The sequence below is a fragment of the Cygnus olor genome, chromosome 4 (genome assembly GCF_009769625.2).
Source record: "Cygnus olor isolate bCygOlo1 chromosome 4, bCygOlo1.pri.v2, whole genome shotgun sequence".
Taxonomy (NCBI): domain Eukaryota; kingdom Metazoa; phylum Chordata; class Aves; order Anseriformes; family Anatidae; genus Cygnus; species Cygnus olor.
Genome location: NC_049172.1, coordinates 77,487,587 through 77,514,235, shown reverse-complemented (window position 1 = coordinate 77,514,235; position 26,649 = coordinate 77,487,587). Strand labels below are relative to the sequence as shown.

Below are 26,649 nucleotides of genomic sequence, written 5' to 3'. Positions count from 1 at the left end.
TCCCTGGGGGGACGGGGGCATGGCTGAGCAACCCCCACCAGCCCAGGTGCTGGGGCTGGGGGGCGCAGCGTGCAGGACCCCCACCCCGGCCCCACGCAGCGGGCAGGGGACTGCGGGCACCCACCTTGCTGTGGCTCCCGGGCTGTCAGGCTGGGGAGGGCCGGATCCTGCGGCGGGCTGGGGGGGCTGGGGCCACGCGGGGGCACCGGGGCGGGTGCCAGCCCAGGGGGAGGAGACCCCCCCCGGGGGCTCAGGGCCCCCTCACCCGGCCCCACCGGCAGCCCCGGAGACCCCCAAGCCGGGGGGCTGGGGAGGGGAGGGGTGCCCTGGGGGGGGCCCTCCTCATCCAGGGGGGTGCCGGGGGGGCTGGGCAGAGGCAGAGCCTCAGCCCCCGCGCTGTCGGTGGAGGACGGCACGGCCGGCCCCGGGGGGGGCTGCCAGGGAGGGCTCGGGGGCGGCAGCCCCCCGCCGGAGCTGCTGGGGGGGGGCAGCCCGGGAGTGCCGCGGGGGGGCTCGGGCTCTGCCCCACGGGTGCCGTCGGGGGGCCCCGACCCGGGGGGGCTGGCGGGGGGCGGGGACCCCGGCAGGGTCGGGGGGGGCCCTGCCCCGGCTGGGCTGGGAGCCCCCGCGGCGGCACAGCGAGGGGGGGGCCCCGTCCCCGCGGGGCTGGCGGGGAGCGGCGGCGGGGGGCGGCGGGGGCTGGGGGGGGGCGCCGCCCTGAAAGCCCCGGGGTCGAGGGGCGCGGGCGAGGGCGGGGGCTCCGGCCGGCGGAAGATGAAGGCTGACTCGGTCAGGCTGCGCTGGTACCGCAGGAACGGCCGCCGGGCTCCTGGGGGAGCGCGGGTCAGCAGCCGGCCCCCGGCCCGGCCCGGCCCCCCCGGCCCCCCCCTCCCGCCCCCCGCACCTACCGGGCCGGGCGCCCAGGGGGCCGGCGGGCAGCGGAGCCCCGGAGGCGGACCCCGCGCGCTCCCGCTGCCGGAAGAAATCCCGGGGGTTCTGCGGGCGCTGGGACACCAGCACGGCCGCCTCCTGCAGCACCGGGAGGGGACGGCCGTCAGCGGCGGCCCCCGGCCCCCCCGGCCCCCCCGTCCTCCCGCCCCCCCCGCACTCACGGCCGCCTTCTCGATGGACTCGGAGCGCCGGGAGCGGTCCCGCGTGGCCTCCTCGTGCTCCCGCTGCTGCTGCTCCTGCGGGACCGGGACCGGGACCGGGACCGGGACCGGGACCGGGACGGGGCCGCGGTGAGGCGGCTGGGGCGGGGCAGCCCCGCGCCCGCCCCGTCCCCCCGTGCCCCGTCCCCCCGTCCCCCCGATCCCCGTCCCCGCTCACCCAGCGGGCTTTCTCCTTCCTCCGCTCCTCCGCCTCCAGCCGCGCCTGCTCCTTCCTGCCGGGACGGGGACCCTCAGGGCCGGCACCGGGGCCGCCGCCGGGGCTCGGGGGCCGCGGGGACGGGGCGGGGGCGGCTGCGTGCCCCCGGGGGTGCCGCGCTCACCGGTGCTCCTCGATCAGCCGCTCCTTCTCCCTGAAGCGCTGCTCGCGCTCGGCCGCCTCCCGCCTCTCCTCCTCCATCCGCTCCCGCTCCCACCGCCGCCGCTCCTCCAGCAGCCGCCGCCGCTCCTCCTCCTTGCGCTGCTCCTCTTCGCGCTGCGCCGGGCGGCACCGGGCTCAGCGGGGCCGGGACCCCCGGGAGCGGCACCGGGGCCGGGCCCGGGCCCCCCGGGAGCGGCGGCCGCGCGGGGCCCCCCGGCCCTCACCTCGGCCTGCGCCCAGAAGGAGTCCCGCTGGGTCCGGCGGATCTCCAGCGCCGGGTTCGTCTTGCGGTAGTTGGTGCCCTGCGGGGACCGGCCGGGCCTCAGGGCGGCCCCGCGGCGGCGCCGAGCGCCCGGGGGGCGCCCTCGCCCCGCCGGCCCCGGTCCCCGGCCCCGCCGGCCCCGCTCACCACCAGCTCCTCGGTGTCGGCCGGGGGGGCCCTCCTGGCCGGGGGGGCCGCGGCGGGGGCCAGCTGGGCCAGAGCGCGGCTCAGCCCCTCCTGGGTCACCTCCTCGGCGCGCCGGGCGCTCAGCACCACGCTGGCCTCCTGCCGCCACACGGGGACGGCGTCAGCCCCGAGCACCCGCGGGGGTGCCAAGGCGCCGGCCGCCGCAGCCCCCCCCCGCCCCGCTCCCCCCGGGACGGGCCCGCAGCCCCCCCGAGCGCTCCCCAGGGAATCCCGGCGCCGTTCCCCGCCGCGTGCGCGCGCCCGACGGATCCCGGCGCGGGGCCGGGTCCAGGCGCGGGGATGTCCCGCAGGGCGGGCTGGGGCAGCGTCCCCGCTGCTGCGGGGCCGGGCGGGATCCGGCCGGGGCAGGGAGCCCAGCCACAGCCCCGGGTCGGCGGCCAAGGCTGGGAGCTGGGAACGGCGGCGCCTGAGTCAGCAGCGCCAGGAATGCACTGAGCGCAGCAAGCAAAGGTCGGGGCTGCCCCGGGCTGGGGGGCGGGAGGAGGGGCGGGGGGAGCCCCCCCGGGTCGGGGCCGCCCCCGGCCCCCCGCCGGCCCCGACTCACCCTGAAGAAGGCTCTGATGGCCGGCAGGTGCCCCGCGCACGCCTGCCGCTGGGACTCGGGCGTCTTCTCCCCGACCTGGCACGGGCACAGGCGGCTCAGGGCTGGGGCCCCGCCGCGCCCCCCCGCCCCGCGCCCGCCGCCGGCCGGAGGCCCCCCCGCGACCCGGCGCGGCCGCGGGGCCGGGGGCCGGGGGGGTCTCGGCCGTGCCCGCGGCGGGCTGCGAGGCGGCGGGGTCAGCCCCAGCGCCCCCCGCAGGAGCCCCCGGCCCGCGCTCACCCAGCTGATGAGGACGATGCGGGGGGCGCCGGTGGCGGGGTCCCGGAGGCGGCACAGCCCGTACATGACGCTGCCGGCGCAGAACTTGCCGGCCAGCTCGTCCGCGCCCCCGGCTGCAAGGAGGGGGCGGTCAGGGGGGGGCCGGGCGCTGCGGGACCCCCGCGCACTCCGCGGGGGCAGGCAGCGGCCGGGCCCCCCCCCGTACCTCCGGAGTCCAGCAGCTTGAGGTCATGGTGCTTCTCGTAGGCAAAGACGGCCCTGGGGGGGCAGAGGGATCAGCAGCTGGGGGGGGGGGGAGGCGGCACCCCCGGGGGAAGCGCCGGGAGGAGCCGGGGCAGGGCCGGGGGGGCGGCAGGGATCCAGCCCCGGGTCCCCGCCGCACCGGGACCGCGCGGCTCCGCCGGCCCCCGCCCACCAGTGCCCGGCCCCCGCGCCGTGCCCACCCCCCGCCGTGCCCCCCCCGCTGCCCGCCGGGCTGAATTCGTGGAAGTGCCGCCGGCAGCATCCGCCCAGGGGACAATGGGGCCGCGGGAAGCGCCGCAGCGCCCGGACCCCGCCGGCCCGTGCCCGTCCCCCCCCTCCCCCGGTGATACCGGCCCCGAGCCGGCCTCTCCCCGCTGCCCGAGAGCCCCCCCCAGCGGCCGGGCAGCCCCGACCCGCCGGCGCCCCCCGGCCTCGTGCGCCCGGGGCTGGGGCCGGGGGGGCCGGTGAGCCCCCCGCCGGGGCGGCATTCCCCGCCAGCCGCCGCCGCCTTTGTCTCGGCACGGCTCCGATTACAGCCGCATGTGGCGGCACGCTGCGCGCCGGGGACACGGCGGGGCCCAGCTGCAGCAGCACGCGTGCGGAGCGGCACGGCACGGCTCGGCACGGCTCGGCACGGCACCGGCACGGCACCGGCACGGCTCGGTAGCGGCGCGCTGGAGCACGGCGCGGCTCGGGGCCACGGGGCAGAGGGCAGCGGCCCGCGGGGCCGCGCGGCCCCGGGAAGCGACGGGCGGCGGGGGAAAGGGGCGGCCCCGCCCCCGGCCCCCCGCGCCCCGCCGCCCGCCAGCCCGGGGGACCCGCCGCGACAGCCGGCCCCGACCGCGGCCGCGCGGTGTCGGGAGGGCGCCGGCTCCCGGCCCAGCTCCGCGGGAGGAGCGGCACCGGTCCCGGGACAGGCTCCGCCGCCCCGCCGGCAACGGGAGGGGCGCGGGGGCTCCCACGCCCGGGCGGGGCCGGGCAGGAGCCGCGGTCCCCACGCGGTGCGGCCGGGGGGGATGGCAGAGCCGGGCGGGGCGCTGCGGGCACCCCCGGGCGGGCACCGGTGCGGGGGCGCGGCCGCTCCCCCCCGGCCCTGGCGCGTCCCGGGGCCGTTCAGCCCCGGCGGGCCCCGCGCCCCGGAGCCGCTCCCAGCCCGACGGGCCGGGCCGGGCCGCCCGGTTCCCTGCCCGGGTCCGCGGGCTCAGCGCCGGGCGGGGCCCAGCCCCAGGGCCGCGGCACCGTCTCGGCACCGTCCCGCCGTCCCCGTTCCCCGGGGCCACGCTCGGCCGGCCCCGGTGCGTGAGTCCACGTGCGCCCCGGGACCCCCCGGCCCGGCTCCGGTGCCCGGGTTCCCCCGGCCCCGCGTGGGTCCCCCCCGCCCGCTGCCCCGCACGTCGCGGCCCCCGCCCGTGCCCGGTGCCGAAGCCCGGTGCCCGGTGCCCGGTGCCCTCACCAGTTGGTGGCCGCCCGCGGGTTGCCCACGTCCTCCTTGGCCGCCAGCAGCGCCAGCCGGTGCCGGTCCAGCCCCGGGGCCCCATGCTGCGCCCTGCCCGGCCCCGCGCCGCCCGGACAGATCCTGCGCCCGGCCCGGCCCCGCCTCCGCCGCCGCCGGGAGGGCGGGGAGGGACCGGGCGGGACCGGGCGGGACCGGGCGCCGCGCCAGCCCCGCGCCCTGCGCCCGGCCCGGAGGGGGCGGGTGGAGGGGGCGCGGGGCCGCTACCGGCGGCGGGGCCGTTACCGGTGCACGGGGGCCTCCCGGTGGCCGCCCGGGACGGGGTCGCTGCCGCCGGGGGGGTCCGGCCCGGGGCGGAGCGCGGGGCCGCGGCGATGCCGGGCCCCCCCCCCGGCGGTTCGGGAGCACCAGGGCGTGGGTGCGGGGCGTGGGTCACTCGGCAGGCCGTGGGCTCGCGGGTGCCACGCGGTAACGCGGGCAGAGCGCGGGGCCCACACCGCGGCGTGGGGGCGGTGCGGGGTCCCGCTGCGTGACGTGGGCACAGGGCAAGGTCCCACGCGGTAACACGGGAGCAGCGCGGGGCCCCACGCGTAACACGGGTGCAGGGCAGAATCCCCCGGGGGGGCCGGGACGTGGGTACAGGGCAGAATCCCACGCCGGGACGTGGGTGCGCCCGGTGCGGCGGGGCCCGTGCGGGCGGACGCGGCGCGTGACGCGGAGCCCCCCCGGGGCCCGGCCCCCCGGGAGCGGCCTCCCCACGCGCGGGGCCGCCCGGCGCCGCTGCCCTTATTTGGTCACCGCGGCCTCCGAGCCCCAAAGCCCCAGAGAGGGAAAAAATTCGGCAGCGGCAGCTGCGGCCGGGCGGGGGGGGCGCCCCCGGGGGGCGGGGATGAGCCCCCCCCGCCGTGTCGCCGCACCGCCCCGTGTCCCGCGGCGCCCCGCGTCCCTCAGCGCCCCGTGCCGCCCCCAGCCCCGCACACGGAGGTTCCCATCACTGCCGCCCCCCCCCCCCCCCCCCCGCTCTCGGCTGCCGCTGCTGGCGGCATGGGGAGGGGGGGGCCCGGTCCCGCAGCCCCCGGACGCCGGGCGCGTCCTGGTCCCTTCTCTGATGCGAGCAAAGGGGGCGCCGCTGGGGGCCCCTGCGGGGGGGCCGAGCTGCGGCCCTCTGCGGGCACGGGGACCCACGCGCCCCAGCCCTCACCCCCCCAAAACAAGGGTCCCCGGCCGCAGCGGCAACCGACGCCCTGGGCCACCGGCCCACCGCGGCCCCCAGCCCCGGGGGGACAGCCCCGAGCCGCCGGGGACCCGCAGGAGGAGGCTGGGGACAGGGAGAGCCCCGGCACTGGGGGGGGACCGGGCGGCAGGGAGCGGTGTGCCCGCGGGGCCCCGTGCGGCACCGGCACCCCGAGGCGCTGGGGCAGGAGCGCTGCGGGCACCGTGGGGCTGCGGCAGGGGTTTGGAACGGTGCTGGGGGCGTGGGGACAGCGGGACAGCGGGGACAGCAGGCGGCCCTGAGGCCCACGGTGTCACTGGGGTCACTGGTTTGTACTGGAGTGTGCTGGTGGTGCTGCGACCGCTGGTGTCCCCGGTGTGCCCTGGGGTCCCTGGGGTCCCTGGGGTCCCGCTGTGCCAGGCGTGTGCTGGCTGCGCTGGGCCACTGGCGCTGCTGGTGCCACTGGAGTCACTGGTGCTGCTGGTGTCACTGGTGCCACTGGAGTCACTGGTGCCACTGGCGTCACTGGTGCCACTGGAGTCACTGGTGCTGCTGGTGTCACTGGTGCCACTGGAGTCACTGGTGCCACTGGCGTCACTGATGCCACCGGTGCTGCTGGTGCCGCTGGTGCCACTGGAGTCACTGGTGCTGCTGGTGTCACTGGTGCCACTGGAGTCACAGGTGCCACTGGAGTCACTGGTGCCGCTGGTGTCACTGGTGCTGCTGGTGTCACTGGTGCCACTGGAGTCACTGGTGCCACTGGCGTCACTGGTGCTGCTGGTGTCACTGGTGCCACTGGAGTCACTGGTGCCACTGGCGTCACTGATGCCACCGGTGCTGCTGGTGCCACTGGAGTCACTGGTGCTGCTGGTGCCTGGTGTCACTGGTGCCACTGGAGTCACTGGTGCCACTGGTGCCACTGCTGTCACTGCTGTCCGTTTTACCGCCGGTGCCCCTCGCGGCCCCGCTGTCGCTCCGTGCCCCCGCCGCTCCCGGTGTCTCCGCCGTCCCCCCCGTCGACGCTCGGCGGGTGGGCGTGGCGCGGGGGCGTGGCTTCCCGCGTGACCAGCCCACTCGGGGGCGTGGCTTCCTACGTGACCCCGCCCACCGGGGGCGTGGCGCCGCCGGCCGCGAGGAGAGCGGGGGCAGGGGGGCGGTCACGTGGGCGCGGCGCCCCCTGGCGGCGCTCCTTTGTCCGCGCGCGGGCGGGGCCGCGGCGGGGCGGGCGCGGATTGGCGGCGGGGGGGGCGAGGGGGCGTGGCGGGCGGGGCGGGGCGGGGCGCGGGTTGGCGGCGGGCGCGGGGCGTGGCCGGCGGGGCGGGGCTCGGCGCGGCGGGGCGGGCGCGGATTGGCTGCGGGGCGGGGCGGGGCGGGGCGGGGCGGGCGGGGTAACGGGCCCGGGCGGCGGCGGCGGGCGGCGGCGGCGGCGGCGGCGGCGGCGGCGGCGGCGGCGGCGGCGGCGGCGGCGGCGGCGGCGGCGGCGGCGGCGGCGGCGGCGGCGGCGGCCGGCGGCGGCGGCGCGGGATGGGCGGGGGGCGGCGCGGGGCGCGGCGCTGAGCGGGGCCCCATGGACCTGGACGTGGACTACGAGCGGCCCAACGTCGAGACCATCAAGTGCGTGGTGGTGGGCGACAACGCCGTGGGCAAGACGCGCCTCATCTGCGCCCGCGCCTGCAACGCCACGCTCAGCCAGTACCAGCTGCTGGCCACGCACGTGCCCACCGTGTGGGCCATCGACCAGTACCGCGTCTGCCAGGAGGTGCGGGGGGGGCGCCGGGCGGGGGCGGCCCCGGCCCCGGGGGGAGCCCCCCGTCACCGGGGGGGGCCCCCCCGGACCGCGGGGAGCCCCTGACCGCCGCCCCCGCAGGTGCTGGAGCGCTCCCGGGACGTGGTGGACGAGGTGAGCGTGTCGCTGCGGCTCTGGGACACCTTCGGGGACCACCACAAGGACCGGCGCTTCGCCTACGGCAGGTGGGGGCGGCGCGGGGGGGGCGCGGCCCCGGAACCGAGCCCGGCGGCGGGCGGGGGGCGCCGAGCCCGAGGGACCCCCGGGCACCACCCGCGGCCGGGCGGGACTCGGGGGGGGCGGGAGAGGTCTGACGCCCCCCCTCCCCCTCCCCCCCCCCCCCCCGTCCGGTGTCCGGTTGCAGCCCCGGGGGCACCGTGACCCCAGGGCCCGGGCAGGCACCGGCGCCGGGGGCAGCTCTGGGTGCTCGCGGTGTCCCCGGCGGGCAGCGGCACCACCGGGGGGCTCCGGGGGGTATTTGGGACACACGGGGCCCCGCCGCACCCGGGGCTGCACGGCCCTGGTGTGTCGGGGCAGGACCCGGGGGTCCCCGGCCGTGGCCGAGAGCACTCACTGAGCCCCGGTGCCGTGCGGCTGAGCCCGTCCTGGCACCGGGAGATGCCCCGTGGCCGTGACTGTGGCTGTGGCCGAGTGGGTGACAGCCCCCGCCCCCCTGTGCCCCCCCGTGCCAAGTGACTGGGCTGTAAACAACCCCTTCCCCGTGGCCTCTGGCACGTCCAGGCTCTTATCGCCCCGCCACACCGCGCCAGCTTGGCTTGGCGTGCTCTGATTGCCCCCCCCGTGTGGCTGGGGGGCAGGGACACCCGGTGGGAATGGGGGCACCCTTGGGGGAGGGGACACAGCCTGGGGTGCCCAGAGCGCACCCAGCGCCACCACCCTGCTGTCCCCTTCCCCGCGGGGCAGCGGGTGCTGGCTGAGCTGCGGTTCCCGTGCTGGCCGGGGGCCCGGGGGGCGGGAGGACGGCGTCTATCTTGGTCCCCGGCATGGGCCCAGCTCCAAACACGGCTCCTGGTCACGTCTCGGAAGGCACGGACTAAAAACAAACCCGGCCTCGCGGCCACGCGGCTGCTCCTAGCCACCCTGGTCCCTTCCCACAGGGGCCCGGCCACACACTGGGCACGGGACGCAGCTCGGGTGCCCTGCGCCCGCTCTGGCCCTGTCCTGGCTGCTGTCGGCGGGCATCTCCCTGCAGCCGCTGGTGCATGTGGTGCCTGCGGGTTGTGCTGGGGCAGGGCTGTGCTGACCCCCTTCTTCCTCCTGCTCCTCCTCCTCCTCTTCCTCTTCCTCGCTGCAGGTCGGATGTGGTCGTGCTCTGCTTCTCGCTGGCCAACCCCAACTCCCTGCGCCACGTGAAGACCATGTGGTACCCCGAGATCAAGCACTTCTGCCCGCGGACGCCCATCATCCTGGTGGGCTGCCAGCTGGACCTGCGCTACGCTGACCTGGAGGCCGTCAACCGCGCCCGGCGCCCCCTGGCCAAGTGAGGCTGTGCCCGGTGGGTGGGTGCGTAGGGGGTCGGGGGCTGGGACCCCCACGCGGTGACACGGCCCCGCTCTGCACCCCCAGGCCCATCAAGCCCACGGACATCCTGCCCCCGGAGCGGGGCCACGAGGTGGCCAAGGAGCTGGGCGTGCCCTACTACGAAACCAGCGTGGTGGCCCAGTTCGGCATCAAGGATGTCTTCGACAACGCCATCCGGGCCGCCCTCATCTCCCGCCGGCACCTGCAGTTCTGGAAGTCCCACCTGAAGAAGATGCAGCGGCCGCTGCTGCAGGCCCCCTTCCTGCCCCCCAAGCCCCCGCCGCCCGTCATCCACATCCCCGACCCGCCGGCCAGCTGCGGCTGGGGCCCCGCCGCCCTCTTCTGCACCCCGCTCTGCGCCGACGTCGTCTTCCAGCTGCAGGGCGGCCAGCAGGTCTTCGCCCACCGCGTCTACCTGGCCACCTCCTGCTCCAAGTTCTACGACCTCTTCACCCTGGAGGGGCCACGGGGGGTGGCCAAGGAGCCGGCCGCCCGCGCCCGCAGCCTGGACGGGGAGCGGGGGGCGCTGGGCGAGGGGGCGCGCGCCCCGCTGCGGACCTCGCAGAGCGACGATGCCCTGCGGCCGGCGGCGGGGGACGGCGCGGTGCCCGGCGCCCGCGACCTCTCGGCATGGGGCCGCGGCTTCGTCAGCATGCGCTGGGAGCTGGTGGCGGACCCGGTGGCAGGGCGGGAGAAGCGGATGACGGTGGTGTGCATGGACCGGCTGGTGCAGGCGGAGCCCTTCCGCGCCGTGCTGGAGTACCTCTACACCGGGCGGCTGGACCAGGCCCGCGGGGACCTCATGCAGGTGGCCACCATCGCCGAGCTGCTGGAGGTCTTCGACCTGCGCATGATGGTGGCCAACGTGCTCAACAAGGAGAGCTTCATGAACCAGGAGATCACCAAGGCCTTCCACGTCCGCCGTGCCAACCGCATCAAGGAGTGCCTGGGGAAGGGGGTCTTCGCAGGTACAGGGGGCGAGGGGTGGCGGTGCCCTGCCGGGGACATCACACGGGCTCCCTCCCCTCCATCTGGGTCATTTGGCTCCCGCTGGGCTGTGCATGGACCCGGGCTCCCAGCCACCCTGAGCGCTCCCCCTCCACCGGGGCCACGCTGGGCTGCGCTCCCAGAGCCCTCGTCCCCTCCCCGCGCCATCCCCAGCACCTGTGTGGCTGTGCTGCGGTCCCTGTGCTGGGCTGGCCGCAGTATGGGGGGCTGGTGTCTTGGCACCAGCCGTGGCGTGGGACGGGGATGGCCAAGGGGTGCCTGCCCCGTGCTGAACCTGTCCCTGTGCCGCCCCAGACGTGGTTTTCCGCGTGGATGACGGGACTGTGCCGGCGCACAAGCCCCTGCTGATTGCTGGCTGCGACTGGATGATGGCCATGTTCCGGGGGGCTTTCCGGGAGAGCTACGCTGCCGAGGTGAGGGCACGGGGATGGCAGTGGGGGTGACCTCCAGGCCCCCGGGAGGATCGGCTGTCGTGGGGCTGCGGCTGTGCTGGCACGGGGCACGTGGGGCCCAGCTGCGCCCATGGCGTCCCCGTGCTCAGCCCCGGCTGCGGCGGGGGCAGGCGATGCCGGTGGCGGGGCAGGGTCTGTCCTTGCTGCAGCACCCACCCCGCCGGCAGAGACCAGCCCCCAAGCCCCTGTCCCGCAGGTCTCCCTGCCGGGTACCAACTGCGCCTGCCTGCGCGCCGTCCTCGACTTCCTCTACACCGGCGTCTTCACCCCCACGCCCGACCTGGACGCCATGGAGCTCCTCATCCTCACCAACCGCCTCTGCCTGCCCCGGCTGCAGGCGCTCACAGGTGAGCCCCCCCGGTGCCCGCGCTGACGTCAGCTGCCAATACGATTACGGAGCTGCGGGGCCGGGGATCGATGCGGCCCCGGGGTGTCATTAGCAGGGTCCTTATGTAAGAGCCGGACGAGCCCGGCGTAACCCCAGCGCCGGGCCGGGCACATCGTGTCCCTGGTGCGTATGGCTGCCACGCGTGCCCCAGCGCTCACGGCCCCTCTCCCTGCCCCCAGAGCAGTACGCCGTGGACGAGCTGCTCCGAGCCTTCATGCAGCAGGTGGAGATCGACGAGCAGGTGATCATCTACCTGGAGATGACGCAGGTACGCGGGGATGGGGGGCACAGGGTGGGGGCTGCTCCGGGACACGAAGCCCCAGGGTGGGCTCCGGGCTGTGAATCCCCAGCCCTGGCTCCCCCCACCCCTGCCTGCAGTTCCACAACGCCCGGCAGCTGGCCGCCTGGTGCCTGCACTACATCTGCACCAACTACAACAGCGTCTGCCGCCGCTTCCCCCGGGAGATGAAGTTCATGTCCCCAGGTAGGCTGCCGGGGGCCGGGCAGGGTTGGCCCCAGCCGTGCCGGGGCCGGCCGTGCCGTGACGCGCCGCCGTCCCCGCAGAGAATCAGGCCCACTTTGAGCGGCACCGCTGGCCGCCGGTGTGGTACCTGAAGGAGGAGGACCTGTACCTGCGCTCCAAGAAGGAGCGGGAGCGCGAGGAGCAGCTGCAGCGCAAGCAGCACACCCGCAGCAAGTGGTGCTTCTGGCGCCCCTCGCCCCACGTCTCCTGAAGCGAGGGGCACGGCCGTGACGCACCCCCGGGGCAGGGGGCACGGCCGCGCCCCGGCTGGCACAGGCCCTGCGGTGCTGGGCGGGGGGCTCCCCTCTCTGCCCCCCCCGCCCCGGGGCTGCGGCCGCTGCGGGCCCTGGGGGCCGCTGCCTGTTTACACCCCCGTCCCCAGGCTGGTTTACAGGCGCTCGCTGCCGCCGCCGCTCTGGTTTACGGCCCGAATCCCCCCCCCGCCGCCGCCACCTCGCGGTGCCTTTCCCTGGGGCGGCGGCGTGCCAAGCCGGGCAGGGCCCCCCCAACCCCGGCCGGCGCTGGTGCTACCTCTGACCGAGCAGTATTGTGGGGCTGGGGGATCTGCCGGCCCCCTCCCCTGCCAGGGCCCGCGGGAGGGTGCTGGCTCCCCGGGCTGGGGCTCTCCGGCCGGGCTCTCTGGTGCTGTATTTTCCCCCCTTCCTCTGCCTCAGCAGAGGTGGGGCCAAGCTGTGAGCGGGGCACGGGGCGGGAGGGCAGAGGGGCCGCGGGGGCTGCACGTGCCACAGGAGCTGCCCCTGCCCGCGGAGGGCGTCCCGGCTCACCCCGGTCATCTCTGTGCCTTGGACACGTCCCGGCGGGGCCGACGTCCCCGTCCCGGTGTCCCTGCGCTGCACAACCCTTTGTACACTTTTCTACTCCGCTCGCCCCGACCCAGCACAACCTCCCGGGCGCCTGCGCCCGCCTCAAGGGCTCTTTGTACCTACGCCTTCCCAACCACTGTGAGTGGGGCGCCGCGCTTCGCCGCGCCGACTGTTTTAACCTTTAATAAAGCCTTTTGTAACGGGACGGGGCTCCGACTCCTGCTCGGCAGGGTCCCACAGCAAGGAGCGACACGAGGCTCGGTTCAGGCGCGTTTATTGTGGGTGAGGTCCAGTGCAGTGGGGCTGGGGGGACAGGGCAGGGTGTAGAGTCCTTACCCGTAGCCGGGGGGGTGGGCAGCAGATGGGGGTACAGCATGAACAGGGGGATGCAGCGGGGGGGTGCGGTGCCTGGGCTCAGAGGCGCGGGGAAAGGGGCACGATGGGGGCCAGGGGCTGTGGCTCACAGCTGGGGGCAAAGCGGTGCGGGGGCAGCAGGCCCCCTGCCCGCAGCATAGCTCTCGCCCCCGCACAGCAGCAGGGGCTGGGGCTGCCTTTCCCAGGGCCGTGCCGGACCCTGCTGCTGTCGGGAGGTGCAGGAAGCTCCTGCGGGGGCCGAGCCGGATCCGGGAGCTGCGGGAAGCTCCTTCCCTGCCTGCTGAGGACGGGGCCTGCCCCGGGCAGAGCCCCCCCGCACACAGGGCCCCCCTGCCCCGCAGGGCCCTGGGAACAGCAGCCAGCAGAGAGAGGGACTGGGATACGGACAAGGACCAGGGGGACAGCGACCGCTGGGACAGGGCCGAGCCCTGCCCTGGACGCAGAGGGGGAAGCACCGGGAGCGCAGGGGGAGCCCCAGCACGGCGCGTGCCCCCTTCCAGCACCCCGTGTCTGGGGCAGGGGCAAAGCCAGCAGGGCACAGGGCCCCGGGCTGAGATCGGGAGCTGGAGCACAAGGACAGCCTGCTGGCACGCAGCGCCACGGCTCTGCTCGGTGACCTAGCAGTCTGTCCCTGGGGCGTTCAGCTGGCCTGGAAGAGCACAGTGCAGCCGCCTCTGCTTTTTCCAGCCCAGGAGCGCAGCTGTGGCCCCGCACATCTGGCTGCCAGCCGTGGAGCGTGCGGTCCCGCCGGGACGCAGCCGTGCCCAGGGCTGCTGGCAGGGTGCGGAGGCTCCTCGCCCCAGCCCGTAAGCACGCTGCCCCGAGGCGAGGCGGCCCACGCTGCAGCGCCCGTGGGTGCGGCCCCCCAGGAGGGAGCGGCTCTCGCAGCCCTCCCGGCCGGAGCAGCGTGTAGGGCAGGTTTGCCCTGGATCCTCTCCCGTTTGAAGCAGAGGTGCCGCGGGGAAGAGGGGAGCCGGTTCTGCTCCTCCCCAGGACTGCCGCTACCAGAGCCTGCGTCGAGGCAGCCGCTGCTCAGACACGTCACCTCTGCTGCCTCCTTCCCTCCCGGGAGGGCTCAGGAGGGGGCGAGGGGGCAAGGGGGCAGCTTTTGGCTCAGGGACCCACAGCCCTGTACGCCTGGGTCCCACTGAGCCAGAGCAGCTCCAAACCCACGTTCCCCGTGCACGGCCATGCCCCACTGAGGGCAGGTTTGCTTTGGGAGTGACAGGATCCCACTTCAGCTCCACCTCTGCGCTGATTTCCAGCCCACTGGGGTACAGCGCTGGGCCGGAGGGGGGCCTGGTGACCTGGCTCGGGACAGAGGGCGCAGCTCGCGGCCTACACCTGGCTGTAGCGGAAGATCTCGCTGAGGTCGTAGCCGGTCACGGCAAAGGAGCAGCCCTCGGGGTCGCAGAAACGGGCGCCGCAGATCTGGGTGTCAGTCACACACTCGGCGTGGCAGTGCTCGATCTGCAGCGGGAAGAGGAGCCAGCATGAGCGGCACAGTGAAGTAAGTGCAACCAGCACAGCCGCAGGCCCAGCAAGCTGCCTTAGATCCACGCCTTCCTGTAGAGCATCGCCTCCGAGCAACGGGCAGGCAGTGGGGTGCGGCCACACCACGGGGATGCGGCCAGCACTCCCCAGTTCAGGGGCACAAGAACCTTTCCTTTCTTGCAGCCCCACCGCTCGAGGGCAGGACTCAGGATCATGCCCAGGGGGAAGAGCGCTGGGCCACCACGCAGCAGCTCAGGCTGGGCCCAGGGGGCTTCCACCCAGCAGCTCAGCTCCGCAGCCCCCCAGCAGTAGCAGCACCCCGCGGGAGGCTGTGTGACCCAGCAGCACCGACCCACGGTCCCAGCGGGCCAGCGACAGCTCGCAGAGACCCACCCTGGCTCCAGGTTCCCTGCCGAGTGTCCGTGTCTCAGGCCTCACCTCTACATCGTCGGTGTCTGGGTTCCTGCTGAGCTTCCAGACGTGAACGAAGGAGTCCTCGGCACCCGAGAGCAGCTGCGAAGGGGAGCGGCAGAGAGGCCGTGGGGACTGGGACACCAGAGGGGTGCGGCGCAGCGTGCTGGTGCTGAGCAGCCCCTGCCGGCTCCGGGCCCGTGGGTCCCGCACGCAGAAGGCACAGCGGGCCGGGTGCCCGCTGCGGGCAGCTTACCCCTTACCTTTCCCGTCAGCGGCGCCAGGTCCAGGGCGTAGATCCAGCGAGCGTGAGCGTTGACCTCGGCGCGCAGGACGCCCGTCGCTGCCTCGTACAGCCGAATCTGCCCGTTGCCGTAGCCAGCAGCGACGACCCCATTCCAGAGCTTCACGGAGGAGCAGGTGCAGCTGGGCACAAGGGCACGCGTCACCTCCTCCCCTCCCGGCTGCACGCCCGCACGCTGGGGCCGGGGGTCCCGTCCTGTCCCGGCCCAGCACCCTCCCAGTCCCACACAAGAGCCGGGAAGGGTCCGGCCGGGGATGTCTGGTACCACCTCGCTGTCGGGATCCTGCCGTGCCGCTCCGGCTTACCCGAAGGCTGGGATCTTGTTGAGCAAGGTGAACTCCTCCCCAGAGCTCCAGATGCAGAGGGTCCCCGCGTCGTCGGCAGTCACCAGGTCCCCAGCCCCCTCCTGCAGGAGGGACGTGGGGTCAGCAGTGCCCCAGCACCTGCAGAGGCTGCTCGCGGCCCCAGGCACTGAGCTGCTGCGCACCGGAGCCAGAGCCTGCAGCAGGACAGGCTTAAAGTTTAACTGCCCCCAGAAACTGCTGACATTCTGCGAGCGAGGAAGGCTGGGCTGTGATCGTACACGGGCATTTCAGTTTAAACATGTCAGTGTTTGGCAATGCTAATTACACACGGGATAAATTTGTGAGAGCAATCACTACATCTCCTCCCTCTGCTTTCGAGTCACAACAGACTTCACCTCCACAGCATCTCGGATTGCATGTGCAAAGCACCATCCCTGCTTGCTAGAAAGCCTTTCAAACAAACCACAGAGCGAAGTCTGAGCGCAGCGAGTTAGAGAAGCCAGCCAGAGACAGACGAGAGATGAGAGACCAGCCTTCACGTAAACAAGCTCCATATCCAGGCTAATTGGGAACCAGTTCTAAGCAATTAATTGTTCAAGGGAGTCCCAAGCGCAGAGAAAGTTAAACGTACCTAATTAGAGAAAGTGTTTGAAAGTGTCCTCATTGGGAAGCATGCAGCCAGTAATGAGGAAGCCAATTAGAGTATCTGCAGAAATGTCAACCAGAACGAACTGAACTGGAGGAAGCCCCATCCTGACTCCAGACTGCTCTGTAATCAGGTGGAGTTATTTCATGTGGCAGGAGAAAGGTCACCACGGCATCGGTGGCAGCTCGGACAAGACACCTCCGTCCATTCGGCAAATTTAGCGAGGGGAAACAGACTTCTGGCCTCAGACACCTCCTGCACACGGCCCTGGGTGCGGAGCTCTCAGCCCCGTGCGGGCGCTGCCCTCGGCCTCCCCACCTGCCCCGCTCCCGGGGAGCAGAACCGCGGTCCCGCACCGGCAGCTCGGCGCCTGGGCTTGCTGCGGGGGTAGGGGCGTGACAGGGCTGCGTCCCCCCGTGCTGCCCTGGGGAGGGTCTGCTCCAGCAGCTCCCTGCCTGCGCGCTGGGAGCCTGAGTTCAGTGCGTGTTTATTCAGGGCTGGTTTTGCTCGTTTGCTCGTGTAGCAGACCGGCCTTTGGCTTCAATAGCCGCTGTGTGCTCTGGCACGCAGCCTGCTGCATCACAGGATATTCTCTGGCAATTAGTCACACACCCACAGTCACCCTTCTGTGGGAGGGCCTCAGCTCCTCATCTCTGTCAGGATGGTTCTGCCTCTGCACAGTTTGTCTTCTGAGAATCTGGGTGACCAGGACTGAGGTTCAGTCAGCCAAGAAACGGGGAGATGGAGGAGCTGAAACGGCAGGAACTGGCTGAACACCGATGGCACAGCAGGACAGCTGATGGGGTGGCTGCTCCCCGCTGTCTGAGCAGCGGAGGGAGGAGCTCTGAAGCGCCAGCCTGCAAACGCGGCGTTTTAAACTACTCTCGATGGCAGTCTGCTTACGCTGCACGCCACGCTGAGCCAGCCGGGCGGCTGGTTATGGGCTGCAGCAGGGGCTGAGGGCGCCCCAAGCCAGAGCTTCCCCCAGACCTATCCTGACCTCCCCTAACAGCAGAGACCCCCCGGTGCCACAGCAGCCTCGGGAGCCAATGTCCTCAGTGAAGGAGGGAAGGTGAGAGCTGCCTGCTGCCCTGCACCGCAGGCAGAGGCCGCCTTGGCCACACCACGGCCTGCATGTGGCAGGGATTGGGCTGGCCGTGGTGCCACACACCAGGAAAGGCCCCAGGCAGCCCCCACGCCGAGGGGTGGCTGGAGCCCCCACCACCCCCTCCCACAGCTGGGACCCCTGCAGCACCTCTGGCCCCGGGCAGTTTGGCCCCGGTGGCTGCTGGCCGCGCTGGCCACACACGTACCGGAGCCTGGCCCAGCTCCGCCGCGATGTCGGTGATGGCGTCGCGGTGCTCCTCCAGGACCTCGCTCACCGTCACGTTCGTCCCTTTGTGGGGGATGTCGAACACCAGCACCATCCCGGAGGACGTCCCTGCGGGGGGACCGGACCAGAGGTGTCAGCAGGACGCGTCCCACAGCCGAGCCCCCAGCTCCCGCCGTGCCTGCAGCCGCGCTCTGCTCTCCCCCCGACCCTCTGCCTGCGTGAGGCCGCTCCCGAGGGAGAATGTCGCGCAGACCGACCCCTCTGCCGGCACAGCTGCCCCACACACCGGCTCCCTACGAGAGCCGCAGCGTGAGCGCAGCCCTTCAGCTGATCCCACGTCGTCACGTTCCACCCGGGGCCATGAAGGCCACCCGGCGTGGCCCTGCCTTCCCTTCCTCCCTCTCGCTGCCACACTTCACTCACCCACGCAGATGAAGCGTTCTCAGCTGCAGCGATCCCTCGGGCAAACACGGCTTGTGCTGGAAGGAACCAAGAGCTGGCTGAGCCTGTGGCAGCCACAGGAACGCCCGGTTGAGTTTCATCCCCAGTTCTGTAGTTGCCACGGGGCCCCCCGAGCCCCTCCCTCCAGCTTTCCTAGGCCCACGTGAGGCCTGGACAGAGGAGTCGGGATGGTGCCAAAACTTCCAGACCCTTCTACTAACCTGCCATGCAGCACCCGGCCTGGCTCGGCCCTGCCTGGGCGTGGGAGCAACGCTGCTGGGGTCCCAGGCCGGCAGGGAACCAGGCTGCCCAACAGGAACCCGATCCCACACTCCCAGGGGCAGCACGGGGGGATCTGGGAGCCCCTTGCCGCGCTCCCACTGCGGCGCTTACCTGGCGGGTGCTCTGCGACGTCCAGCGCGTGCCAATAAACCATGACGGAGCCATCCGACTCGTACATCTGGAAAGAGAAAAAGCAGCGGGGTGAGAGCCGGCCGCTGGGAAAGCTGCTCCCCGCAGCCTCGGGCTCACCCCCCGCCACGGGAGCTCCAAACGGGAGCAGCAGCGCCCTGCGCCCGCAGCCCACGCCCCGGAGCCCGGCTGCAGCCCGGCTGCCTTCAGCCCGCCCTTCCCAGCCCCCGGCTGCCCTGCGTGGGGAGCCGCCTCACCTGGATGCCTTTCTGCGAGGTCAGCACCAGCAGCACCCGGGCCGGCAGCACGCACCAGGCGGCCTGGAAGGAAACGCGGCTCGGCGGGGGGCTGGGGCTGGGGGCAGGAGCCCTCGCCCCCTCCCCAAGGGGGGACCACCGGCAGCCGCCCCAGACACGCGTGCTGCGGGGGCTGGGCGTGGACATCAGCGACCCCCCAAGCTCACACAGAGCTCCCCAGGAGGCTCCTTCCCTCCCGCCGCCTCCTCCCGGTACCGGGGGCGCTGCGGGTGCTGCCCGTGCCCCGGCCGGGACGGCCCCCCCCGGCACGGCCCTGCCTCCGCCCGCCCAGCGCAGGGCCCGCGGGGCCCGCCCGGGCCGGGCATCGGGCGGCGGGGGAGCGGTAAGGCCCGGGCACACCGGGAGCGCCGCCCGCCTCGGGGTGCCGGGAGGGGAACGGGCACCGGGACCGGGACCGGGACCGGGACCGGGACCGGGACCGAGACGGCGCCGCGGCAGGCGCCGGGCGGCCCCGGGGCCGGGGCCGCGACCGGGACCGCGACCGGGGCCGGGCCCCGTCGGCCCCACCCTGCGTGACGGCAGGCGGCGGCGGCGGCCGGTCCCCCCGGCGGGGCGCGCAGCTGGCGCTGGAGGCGCCCAGCCCGTCGGCGGCGGCGCTGAGCACGGCGACGGCGGGGCCGCGCACGGCGCAGAAGCAGGCGAGCTGGCGGTGCGGCAGGCGCAGCACGCTGAGGTTGTTGTAAAGCGCCGAGCCGCCGCCGCCCAGCTGCACGCTCCTGCCCCGCCGGTACATCCCGGCCGCGCCCCGCCCGCCCCGCGCCGCCTCAGCCCCGCGCGCCGACAGCCATGGGAGACGGCGGCCGCCGCGCGATGACGTTCACGCGCGGGGGAGCGCGGCACCGGCGCGCCTCGGGGCGGGGCCGGCGTCGCCGCGGAGACCGGGACGCGGCGCGGCGGGGAGCGGGGGGCGCCGGGGGCGGGTGCGGGGGGGGCGCCGGGGGGCTCGTGGGCGCGGGCGGGCAGCGGGGGCTGGGGGGCTGGAGTAAGTGGGTGTGCTCGGCGGGGGGCGGGGGGGTTAGGCGGGGGCACGGGAGGGGCTGGGGGCACCGGGGAGTGCGGGGGGCACCGGGGAGTGCTGGGAGGTACTGGGAGGAGCTGGGGGCAACTGGGAGGAGCTGGGGGCACTGGGGAGTGCTGGGAGGTACTGGGAGGAGCTGGGGCACGCTGGGAGGAGCTGGGGGCGCTGGGATGTGCTGGGAGCACTGGGAGGGGCTGGGGGGTACTGGGATGTGCTGGGGAGTACTGGGAGGGGCTGGGGGCACTGGGAGGGGACAGGGGAACTGGGAGGGGCTGGGGGCACTGGGATGGGGGCGCTGGGAGGGACTGGGGAGCACTGGGAGGGGGCTGGGGGCACTGGGCTGGGGGCACTGGGAGGGGCTGGGGGCACTGGGAGGGGCTGGGGGCGCTGGGATGTGCTGGGGACACTGGGGGGAGCTGGGGGCACCGGGAGGAGCTGGGGGCACTGGGAGGAGCTGGGAGCACTGGGGAGTGTGGTGGGTGTAGGGGGTGCCAGGCCAGGGGGTGCCGGGAGGCAGCAGGGAGCCCCCAGCCCTGCCGGGCTCTCCTGGGCACCGCGGGCAGGCCTGGCCACAAGGGTGGCGGCTGTGTCCTCCGTCCAGAGCATGGCCTCCCGGGAGAGCGAGCGGCCGCCTCCAGGCTGCGCGGGGACAAGTTCCCGGCCCCCCACGGCCGCCGCCGTCCCCAACGGACGTTGTCCCCGGGCGCCTGAGCGAGGCGCAGTGGCTGGCGCTGGTCGCGGCTGAGAAGGGGATGAGGATGTGGGGGACGTCCTGGCGGAGCTGCTGGGCCGCGTGATGGAGGAGTGCTTCCAAGTCTACCTGGCTCGGCAGTGTGGCAGCGCCAGCACCGCCTGCGGGACACCGCGGCCGCCGTCCCCGTGGGCCCCTCGCCCGCCGCGCTTGGTGGCCGCGGGGCTGGGGGCTGCCAGGCCTCACCGTGTGAGCCACGCTCACGGCTGCCCTTTGCCGTCCGCACCGGGTACCGAGGCGGGTCCTGTGCTCGGCAGCGCGTGCCCTTCACCGTGAGCCAGGCGAGGGACGCCATGCTGCAGGTCGCCGCGTGGCGCTTCCTGGCGCGGGACGAGGGGGATGCGGAGCTGCGGGGGGGACGGCGCCGGCAGGAGGACGAGGAGCCCGAGCCCTGCGCCATCGACACCTGGGCTCAGGGCTCGGTTCCCGTCCTGCAGGAGCATCCGTCCCTGTGCCCGGGGACAGAGAGGGTGACAGCCCCCAGAACCCTCCTGCGCCCCGAACACCCCGGATTTTCCTTCCTCCTGTTTGTGGGGCCTGGGGGGGAGCCCGGCTGGCTGGGGCTGAGCCCGGGGGTCCTCACAGCTGTGGCCATGTCTGGGTGAGGGGCAGGAGGAGCTCTGGGTGCTTGCTGCGGCTGCTCAGGGCATCGCTCGGGTGTACCTGGGACAGTTCCACACCCCGTGTCCCCCGCGTGATGCCACAGGGCTGCAGGGGTGATGAGGGGCCGGTGCCTGCGGCAGCCCCGGTGCAGCCGAGCAGCCCCTGCTGCACCCTTGGCAGCGCCAGCGTGGGGACAGTCCTCAGACCAGCCCAGGCTGAGCGCAACACCGTGACCCACCCCAAAGCATCCCCAGCTTTGCCCTTTCCTGGGCAGGTGCCACACGTGGGTGCCGTGGCTGGGGCTGGGCTGCTGTGCTGCCCTGCCCCAACGCCGCCCCTGTGTCCTGGCCCAGGTCTCCAGCACCGACACCGTCCTGTCCGAGGCCGATGTGCCTCCTCAGCACCCCGCAAGCGTGCCAGCACCTTCCCACCACGCCTCTGCCGCAGGACGGGGAGCTCACCGCTCCCCAGCCACCCAGGGGAAGATCCAGCAGCTCCCATGGCCCAGCACCGCGACCAGCCCCGCTCAGCCCTGCCGCGGCACGGCCCCGCCGCCAGCCCCGGCACCGCCCAGGCCCTTGCCCGCCTCGAGAGCCTAAGCCCCTGGCACAGAGGGAGGCTGGCAGCGCGGCGGAGGACGGCGGGGACGGACTGCTTCTGCCCTCTCCTGCACACCCCTGGTGACAGATCCAGACGGGGAGGCCCCCGCGCAGCAAGGCGATGGGCGTGCAGATAAGCCCGGCACCACGCTGGGAACCTCCACGGCTGGACCCCGACAGGCGCTGGATCCCGGCCCAGGTGGAGGTGCTGGACCCGGGCGAGAGGCAAGTGGCAAGCCGTGTCCCCAGCCGCCCGCCGGGCACAGCCGGGAGCCTCGGAGCCCCGCCGTGCGGCTGTGAGGGGCCGGGCAGCTCGCTGCCCCCCCCTGGGGCTGGCAGCTGCGGGGGGAGCACGGCCCCTGCCGCCTGCCCCGGGGGCCCGGCAGCCCAGCAGCCCCCAGCCCCCAGAAGCTGGGCTCCTTGCTGGGTGCCGTCCGGCTGGCCCCTGGCGTCACCATCAGGCGCGGCAGCGGCGAGAGACATGGACTCTGGCCTCCCTGCTCGCCATGAGGAGGAGGAGGAGATGGGGGAGGCCAGGCGGGACCTGAGGCCCCTCCGCCCCACCGTGCCCTCCCCACTGTCGCGGTGAGCCAGGTCACCGGCTATGGCCCGCATTGAATGCCAGCAACCATCCGACACCTCCCAGGCTGTGGGTCAGTGTGTGGCGCGCGGGGACCTCCCTCTGCTCAGGGCCAGCCCCGTCCCCGTCCCTGCCCCCATCCCGGCGTGTCCCGCACAGAGCCGTGGGCACTGTGGGTGCCGACCCCCTGCTCCCCTCTGTAGGCTCTGTGTGACCCGGGGCTGCTTCTGGCAGCCCCTTCCTAACCCAGCGCCTCCAACACCGCTCCCTCCCCTCCTCTCCTGGGCATTTCTCAGCAGCCGCGGGTCCGGCACCGCGGGACCCCGGTGTCCTGATGCACGCGTCTGTGCTCGCCCCGGGCACGAGCACTGCCTTGTGCCAGGCTGGGTGCCCGCACCCCCGCTGCTCCCCCTCCTCGTGCACGGGCAGCCCCAGGCTGGGAGGCCAGCAGCCGCGGGCACAGCCCTCGGCACGGAGGTGATCCATGGGCACGGGCTGGGAAACCGGCTCCGTCAGCTCCCTCGCATGCTGCCGGCCCCGTGCCCACCAGCCCCCTCGCCCTGCCTGAGCTCGGGTGCTGCGCCGCTATGCTTGGGGTGCGGGCTCATCCTGTGGGGTTGCTCCCCTTGCCACAGCCGCCCGTTCCCGACTCCCGGTGCCCGTGGCTGTACCGAGGTCGCTGCTGCGAGCGTGCCTGTGGGCTCCCGTGCCCCAGGGCCTGCACTTTGCTGTCACAGGGGCAGTGCCGTGGCCTGGGGCTGGCAAAACTTCCACCCACCGGCCGAGTGCCCACCGATGGATGCAGCACGTGGTGAGGTTGGGCTCTTCACAAGCTCTGGGAAACAAAACAAATAAACTCAAGGTGCTCCCGTAGCACCTGGGAAGCAGCACTCGGCAGCGACCATTTATCACGCCAGCAGGCTGCTTTTCAGCTCGGCTGGGGGACCGAGCCACCGCAGGGCTGGCTCTGACAGCTCTCTGGCTGCACGATGTGCCCCAGTTTCGCTAAAAAGAACCGTTTTTTGGGCTGTGGCCATCTGCTGGTGCTCAGGGGTGGCTCAGCTGGGGCCGGGGATCAGCACCGGGGAAATGCCCGGTGTGGGCAGGGAGCTGCAGCAGAGCTGGGCCGGTGATGCTCATCCAGCGCCCGATGCTTCGAGTTGCCTGTGCCCGGGGGGAGCTGGATGCATTCCCCGGGGGAGTACCGCCGGTGCTGCTTGCCGATGGAACGGCCAGAAGGGGCCGGCCCGGGAGTGTGCCCGGGGGAAGAGCCGTGCCTGTCCCCAAACGTGCCACTGCTGGCCCCGGGGCTCACGGAGGGGCTCCCAGGCCACGTGGGCGAGCAGCCCCGGGAGCCACACGGGCCGCAGCCGTGCGCAGCCTGGCCTCCTGCCCCCTTGTTAGCATTCACGAAGGCACATAATCCACAAAGCGATTATATGAAGGTGCTTTATTAGGCGCTGGAAGTTAGGGGCATGCCTGCCCAAATCTAACTTCGTCCGATTTCTTCACTCAGTTCTCTTTTATCTTCTAAAATGTGCATGTAAGTTTCACAACACATCTATGCATATTCATTTCCTAGCTCCGCCTAGCCCCGCTTCGTATGCTAATTATCTTATCAGTCCTTCTGCGCTTGCGTGTTACTCTCTGGTGGTCGTCTGGGTGGTAGTCGGATGAAGTAAGATGTCTTCATCAGAGCTGAACTTTTTACCTTTTCTTCTTACGCATGGTCTCTGAGCCCTTGGTCTCAGTCCAAACCATAAGGTTGGTTTGACCCAGTTCCCGGGGTCCAAAAGGCCCCCGTTATCTAGATGTCTTGCAAGTTTGGCATTCTTTTAGTCCTCCTCCTTACTCCTCATCATGAATCGGTGCATTCGCTCATGCTATCTTTGCACATATATTTTGTATCTTCCAAGCGCAGCCCAGGCACAGTACATCACAAATGTAACACATATTAAGCAATATTCATTGCATAATGTATATTTCATCTTCTATTACCAACACCCTCTGCCCCTCCCTGGAGCGAGCCCCCACGTTCCTGCTGGCTGTCCTGGCTCGGGGGGCAGGGGGGAACCATGGCGTGCCAGGGCTGCGGGGCTGGACGAAGGTCCTCAGCTGGACTCTGTCCCCCATACGGATCTCGGTGCCCCGGACGCACCCTTTCCCTGAGCCAGCCGCTGTCCCCCGCCATGGAGCTGCCGAGCGCCTGCAGCCACCCGGGCTGGTCCGTGCTGGCGCTGGTCCTGGGGCTGCTGCTCTGGGCCAGGAGGAGACAAGGCTGGGACCCGCGCAGGTGCCCCACCGACCTGACGGGCAAGACGGTCATTGTCACGGAGCCAAACAGCGGTGAGACAGCGCTGGTGGTGTGGGGGGGCCACGGTGTTGCAGAGGCTGGGGCGTGGGGACGCAGGACATCAGGATGCCACGCGGGGGGGCGGGGAGATGCAGGACAGGGGCGCAGGGCTGTGGGACCCCGTATGGCCATGGGGCTTGGCTGCCATGGGACCCCCCCTCTCCAGCTGCCGGACTTGCTCTGGTGGCACAATGGCCCCAGGAGAGGCTGGCAGCTGGTCCCCAGGGCGTGCACGTTGTGCCCCCGGTGCCTCTGCGCCCTGCACCACGCTCACCGCCGGCCGCGTGCCTGGGGACCTGGTGCCCGCCGGCATCCTCTGCGCGGGAGCTGCTCTGCCTCGCCAGGCTCTGGGCAGCCCGCAGATGGACTCTGTCCCCGGTGAGTTAATGACTGACAGCCAAGGCCACCGCGGTGCCGCCTGTCCAGTGGGCTACCACACTGCCAGCCGCCCCTGGCACTGCCTCGCCCCTAAGCTGCTCCTGCCCGGTCCCTCTGCATGGCACAGGGCTGCCACAGGGCCACGTGTGGGCTTGGTGACCACGTCTGTGCTGCGTGCTCCAGGCGAAGCCCCGAGCGAGCTGCGGGGATCTGCCGCCCTCGGCTCCTTCCCGCACCCCGCACCCGTCCTGCCCCATCCCCATCCCACTCAGGCCCCCCGCCCTGCACTGCCTGCGGCCCAGGGCTGCCGGCCCCATTTCGGCCCCGCGCTGATGCCCCCTGCTCCAGGGCTGTGGTGCCCGCGGTTCAGCACCGGGCTCCTGGCAGCGCCTGAGCTGCCTGGCACGGGCCTTGGGGGCGGCGGGCACGGACCCTCGGGGCTCCCCTCGCCACAGGGCCCAGGCGGGGGACCAGCCCGGGCGCCCGCTCCGTGTCCTGCAGGGATCGGCAAGTGCGTGGCCCTGGACCTGGCCCGCAGGAACGCCCGCACCATCCTGGCGTGCCGGAGCCGGGAGCGGGGCCAGGCGGCGGTGGAGGAGATCCGTGCGGCCACGGGCAACCCCGCGGTGCTGCTGCGCCTGCTGGACACCAGCTCGCTGGCCTCTGTGCGCGCCTTTGCCCAGGCCGTCCTGCGGGAGGAGAAGCGGCTGGACGTGCTGGTGAACAACGCCGGCCTCACCGGTACGCGCCGGGGCCCCGCTCCCCATCCTGCCCCGGGGGGCGACGCCTGCCCCCACGGCTCCCCGCGCCTCCTGCAGGGCTGCCCCTCACCATCACGCCGGAGGGGCTGGAGCAGACCTTCGCCACCAACTACCTGGGCCCGTTCCTGCTCACCAACCTGCTGCTGGGTGAGCGCGGGGGCTGCCGGGGCTGGGGGTGGCTGGGGGCCGCCCCGCTCACCCCCGGCTCCGCGCAGACCTGCTGAAGGCGTCGGCACCCGCCCGCATCGTCAACGTCTCGTCCTTCCGGCACGGCGTGGGCACCGCCGACGTCCGCTACCTCACCGGGCAGGCGCAGCCCGGCGGCCTACGACCCCATCTACAACAGCACCAAGCTGCATGAAGTCCTGTTCACGGCCGAGCTGGCCCAGCGCTGCGGGGCACAGGTGGGTGCCGTGCCCCGGCCGTGCCGCGCCGTTCTGTGCCCTGCTTGGCCTCAGGCTCCGGGGGTGGCTGCCCATCCGGGCCGCTCCGCCCGTCCCCACCCACACCGCGCTGCTGCGCTGTGCCCCAGGAGCTGCACAGGGGCCGAGGGGGCTCAGCCCTCTTAGAGGCACCACGGGACCCCCCGCATCCCCCGTGGCTGGGCTCAGGGAAGGGGCCCTTCCTGCTGCCCCGGGAGGGTGCAGGGGCCCAGCCCCTCTTTTCCAGGGCCATCCCGCCACCTCTGCCGCGCTCGAGACCCTGCTTGGGCACGGTGGCGGCTGACCCGGTACCGGTGGAGCGGGCGCTGATGGTGCCGGCCGGGCAGGGGTGACCGCCAACAGCGTGAACCCCGGTGTGGTGAGCACCAGAATCATGCGGCACTTCAGCTGGGCGATGCGCTCCCTCTTCCTCCTCATCCGCCCCCTTCATCAAGGTGAGCGCAGGCACCGGGGGGCTGAGCGGGAGCTGCCCCACAGCTCGGGGGCGCTGGGCCGGGCAGGGGCAGCAGTGGCCCCCTCCTCACCGTCCCTCCCCCGGCAGCGGCGGAGCAGGGCGCCGTCAGCACCATTTACTGCGCCGTCTCGGAGGAGGTCTCGGGCATCACGGGCAAGTACTTCGGCAGCGCACCTGCGGGCTTGCGCTGCCCTCCGCAGCCGCCCGCGACGCCGGCCTGGCTCGCAAGCTCTGGGAGGAGTCGGAGCGGCTGACGGGGCTGCCGGCGGGCCCCCAGCACTGAGCCGGTGCTGCTGGGGGGCCCCCGGGCTGCCGAGCCGCCTGGCATCCCCCGAGCCGCAGCCAGCGCCGAGGTGCGGGACGCTTCCCCAGCTCCAGCGGTTGCCACCACCGCAACGCGCGGCTGAGCTCCCCCAGCCCC

The 26,649-nt window shown here is 73.5% G+C and overlaps 5 protein-coding genes across 7 annotated transcripts; 3 read left to right on the top strand and 2 right to left on the bottom strand.

Annotated features, from left to right (window-relative positions):
- Positions 1 to 129: 129 nt before the first annotated feature.
- Positions 130 to 5,507, bottom strand: LOC121069396 (drebrin-like). The gene is given in 13 exon segments (XM_040555545.1): positions 130 to 334; positions 336 to 829; positions 909 to 1,029; positions 1,113 to 1,187; positions 1,330 to 1,384; positions 1,493 to 1,644; positions 1,755 to 1,832; positions 1,940 to 2,077; positions 2,544 to 2,618; positions 2,820 to 2,932; positions 3,025 to 3,077; positions 4,516 to 4,734; positions 5,494 to 5,507. Coding segments are annotated over 13 exon segments (1,671 nt in total). The 3' UTR covers positions 130 to 250.
- Positions 5,508 to 7,240: 1,733 nt separating this feature from the next.
- LOC121069619 (rho-related BTB domain-containing protein 2-like) lies at positions 7,241 to 12,456 on the top strand. Of its 3 annotated transcripts, none has more exons than XM_040555960.1 (9): positions 7,241 to 7,487; positions 7,596 to 7,699; positions 8,830 to 9,015; positions 9,102 to 10,024; positions 10,359 to 10,477; positions 10,713 to 10,863; positions 11,084 to 11,172; positions 11,283 to 11,388; positions 11,469 to 12,456. In XM_040555960.1, the coding sequence occupies exons 1-9, from the start codon at positions 7,296 to 7,298 to the stop codon at positions 11,636 to 11,638; spliced, it is 2,040 nt and encodes a 679-aa protein (XP_040411894.1). In that variant the 5' UTR covers positions 7,241 to 7,295; the 3' UTR covers positions 11,639 to 12,456. The 3 variants fall into 3 exon arrangements, with proteins under 3 accessions (XP_040411894.1, XP_040411895.1, XP_040411896.1); XM_040555961.1 differs by having other exon boundaries at positions 11,089 to 11,172; positions 11,469 to 11,630; XM_040555962.1 differs by having other exon boundaries at positions 7,467 to 7,487; positions 7,596 to 7,695.
- Positions 12,457 to 12,509: 53 nt separating this feature from the next.
- Positions 12,510 to 19,038, bottom strand: WDR54 (WD repeat domain 54). Its single transcript, XM_040555963.1, is given in 10 exon segments — positions 12,510 to 14,096; positions 14,559 to 14,633; positions 14,795 to 14,957; positions 15,141 to 15,241; positions 17,100 to 17,227; positions 17,543 to 17,555; positions 17,558 to 17,598; positions 17,954 to 18,020; positions 18,229 to 18,290; positions 18,796 to 19,038. Coding segments are annotated over 10 exon segments (1,008 nt in total). The 5' UTR covers positions 19,022 to 19,038; the 3' UTR covers positions 12,510 to 13,964.
- A 60-nt stretch (positions 19,039 to 19,098) lies between these two features.
- C4H2orf81 (chromosome 4 C2orf81 homolog) lies at positions 19,099 to 21,895 on the top strand. The gene is given in 8 exon segments (XM_040555544.1): positions 19,099 to 19,176; positions 19,792 to 20,053; positions 20,056 to 20,306; positions 20,309 to 20,527; positions 21,015 to 21,340; positions 21,399 to 21,666; positions 21,668 to 21,751; positions 21,753 to 21,895. Coding segments are annotated over 8 exon segments (1,584 nt in total). The 3' UTR covers positions 21,849 to 21,895.
- A 978-nt stretch (positions 21,896 to 22,873) lies between these two features.
- On the top strand, positions 22,874 to 26,649 carry LOC121070081 (retinol dehydrogenase 11-like). The gene is given in 8 exon segments (XM_040556706.1): positions 22,874 to 24,185; positions 25,072 to 25,311; positions 25,389 to 25,478; positions 25,547 to 25,653; positions 25,655 to 25,739; positions 26,101 to 26,208; positions 26,316 to 26,398; positions 26,401 to 26,649. Coding segments are annotated over 8 exon segments (1,095 nt in total). The 5' UTR covers positions 22,874 to 23,914; the 3' UTR covers positions 26,512 to 26,649.

Bases quoted from the DNA above. Each gene is read 5' to 3' on its own strand.
- LOC121069619 (XM_040555960.1), top strand. From the start codon at position 7,296: ATGGACCTGGACGTGGACTACGAGCGGCCCAACGTCGAGACCATCAAG. The intron at 10,478-10,712 runs GTGAGGGCACGG...CCTGTCCCGCAG, and splicing joins GGGAGAGCTACGCTGCCGAG to GTCTCCCTGCCGGGTACCAA. The intron at 10,864-11,083 runs GTGAGCCCCCCC...CCCTGCCCCCAG, and splicing joins CCGGCTGCAGGCGCTCACAG to AGCAGTACGCCGTGGACGAG.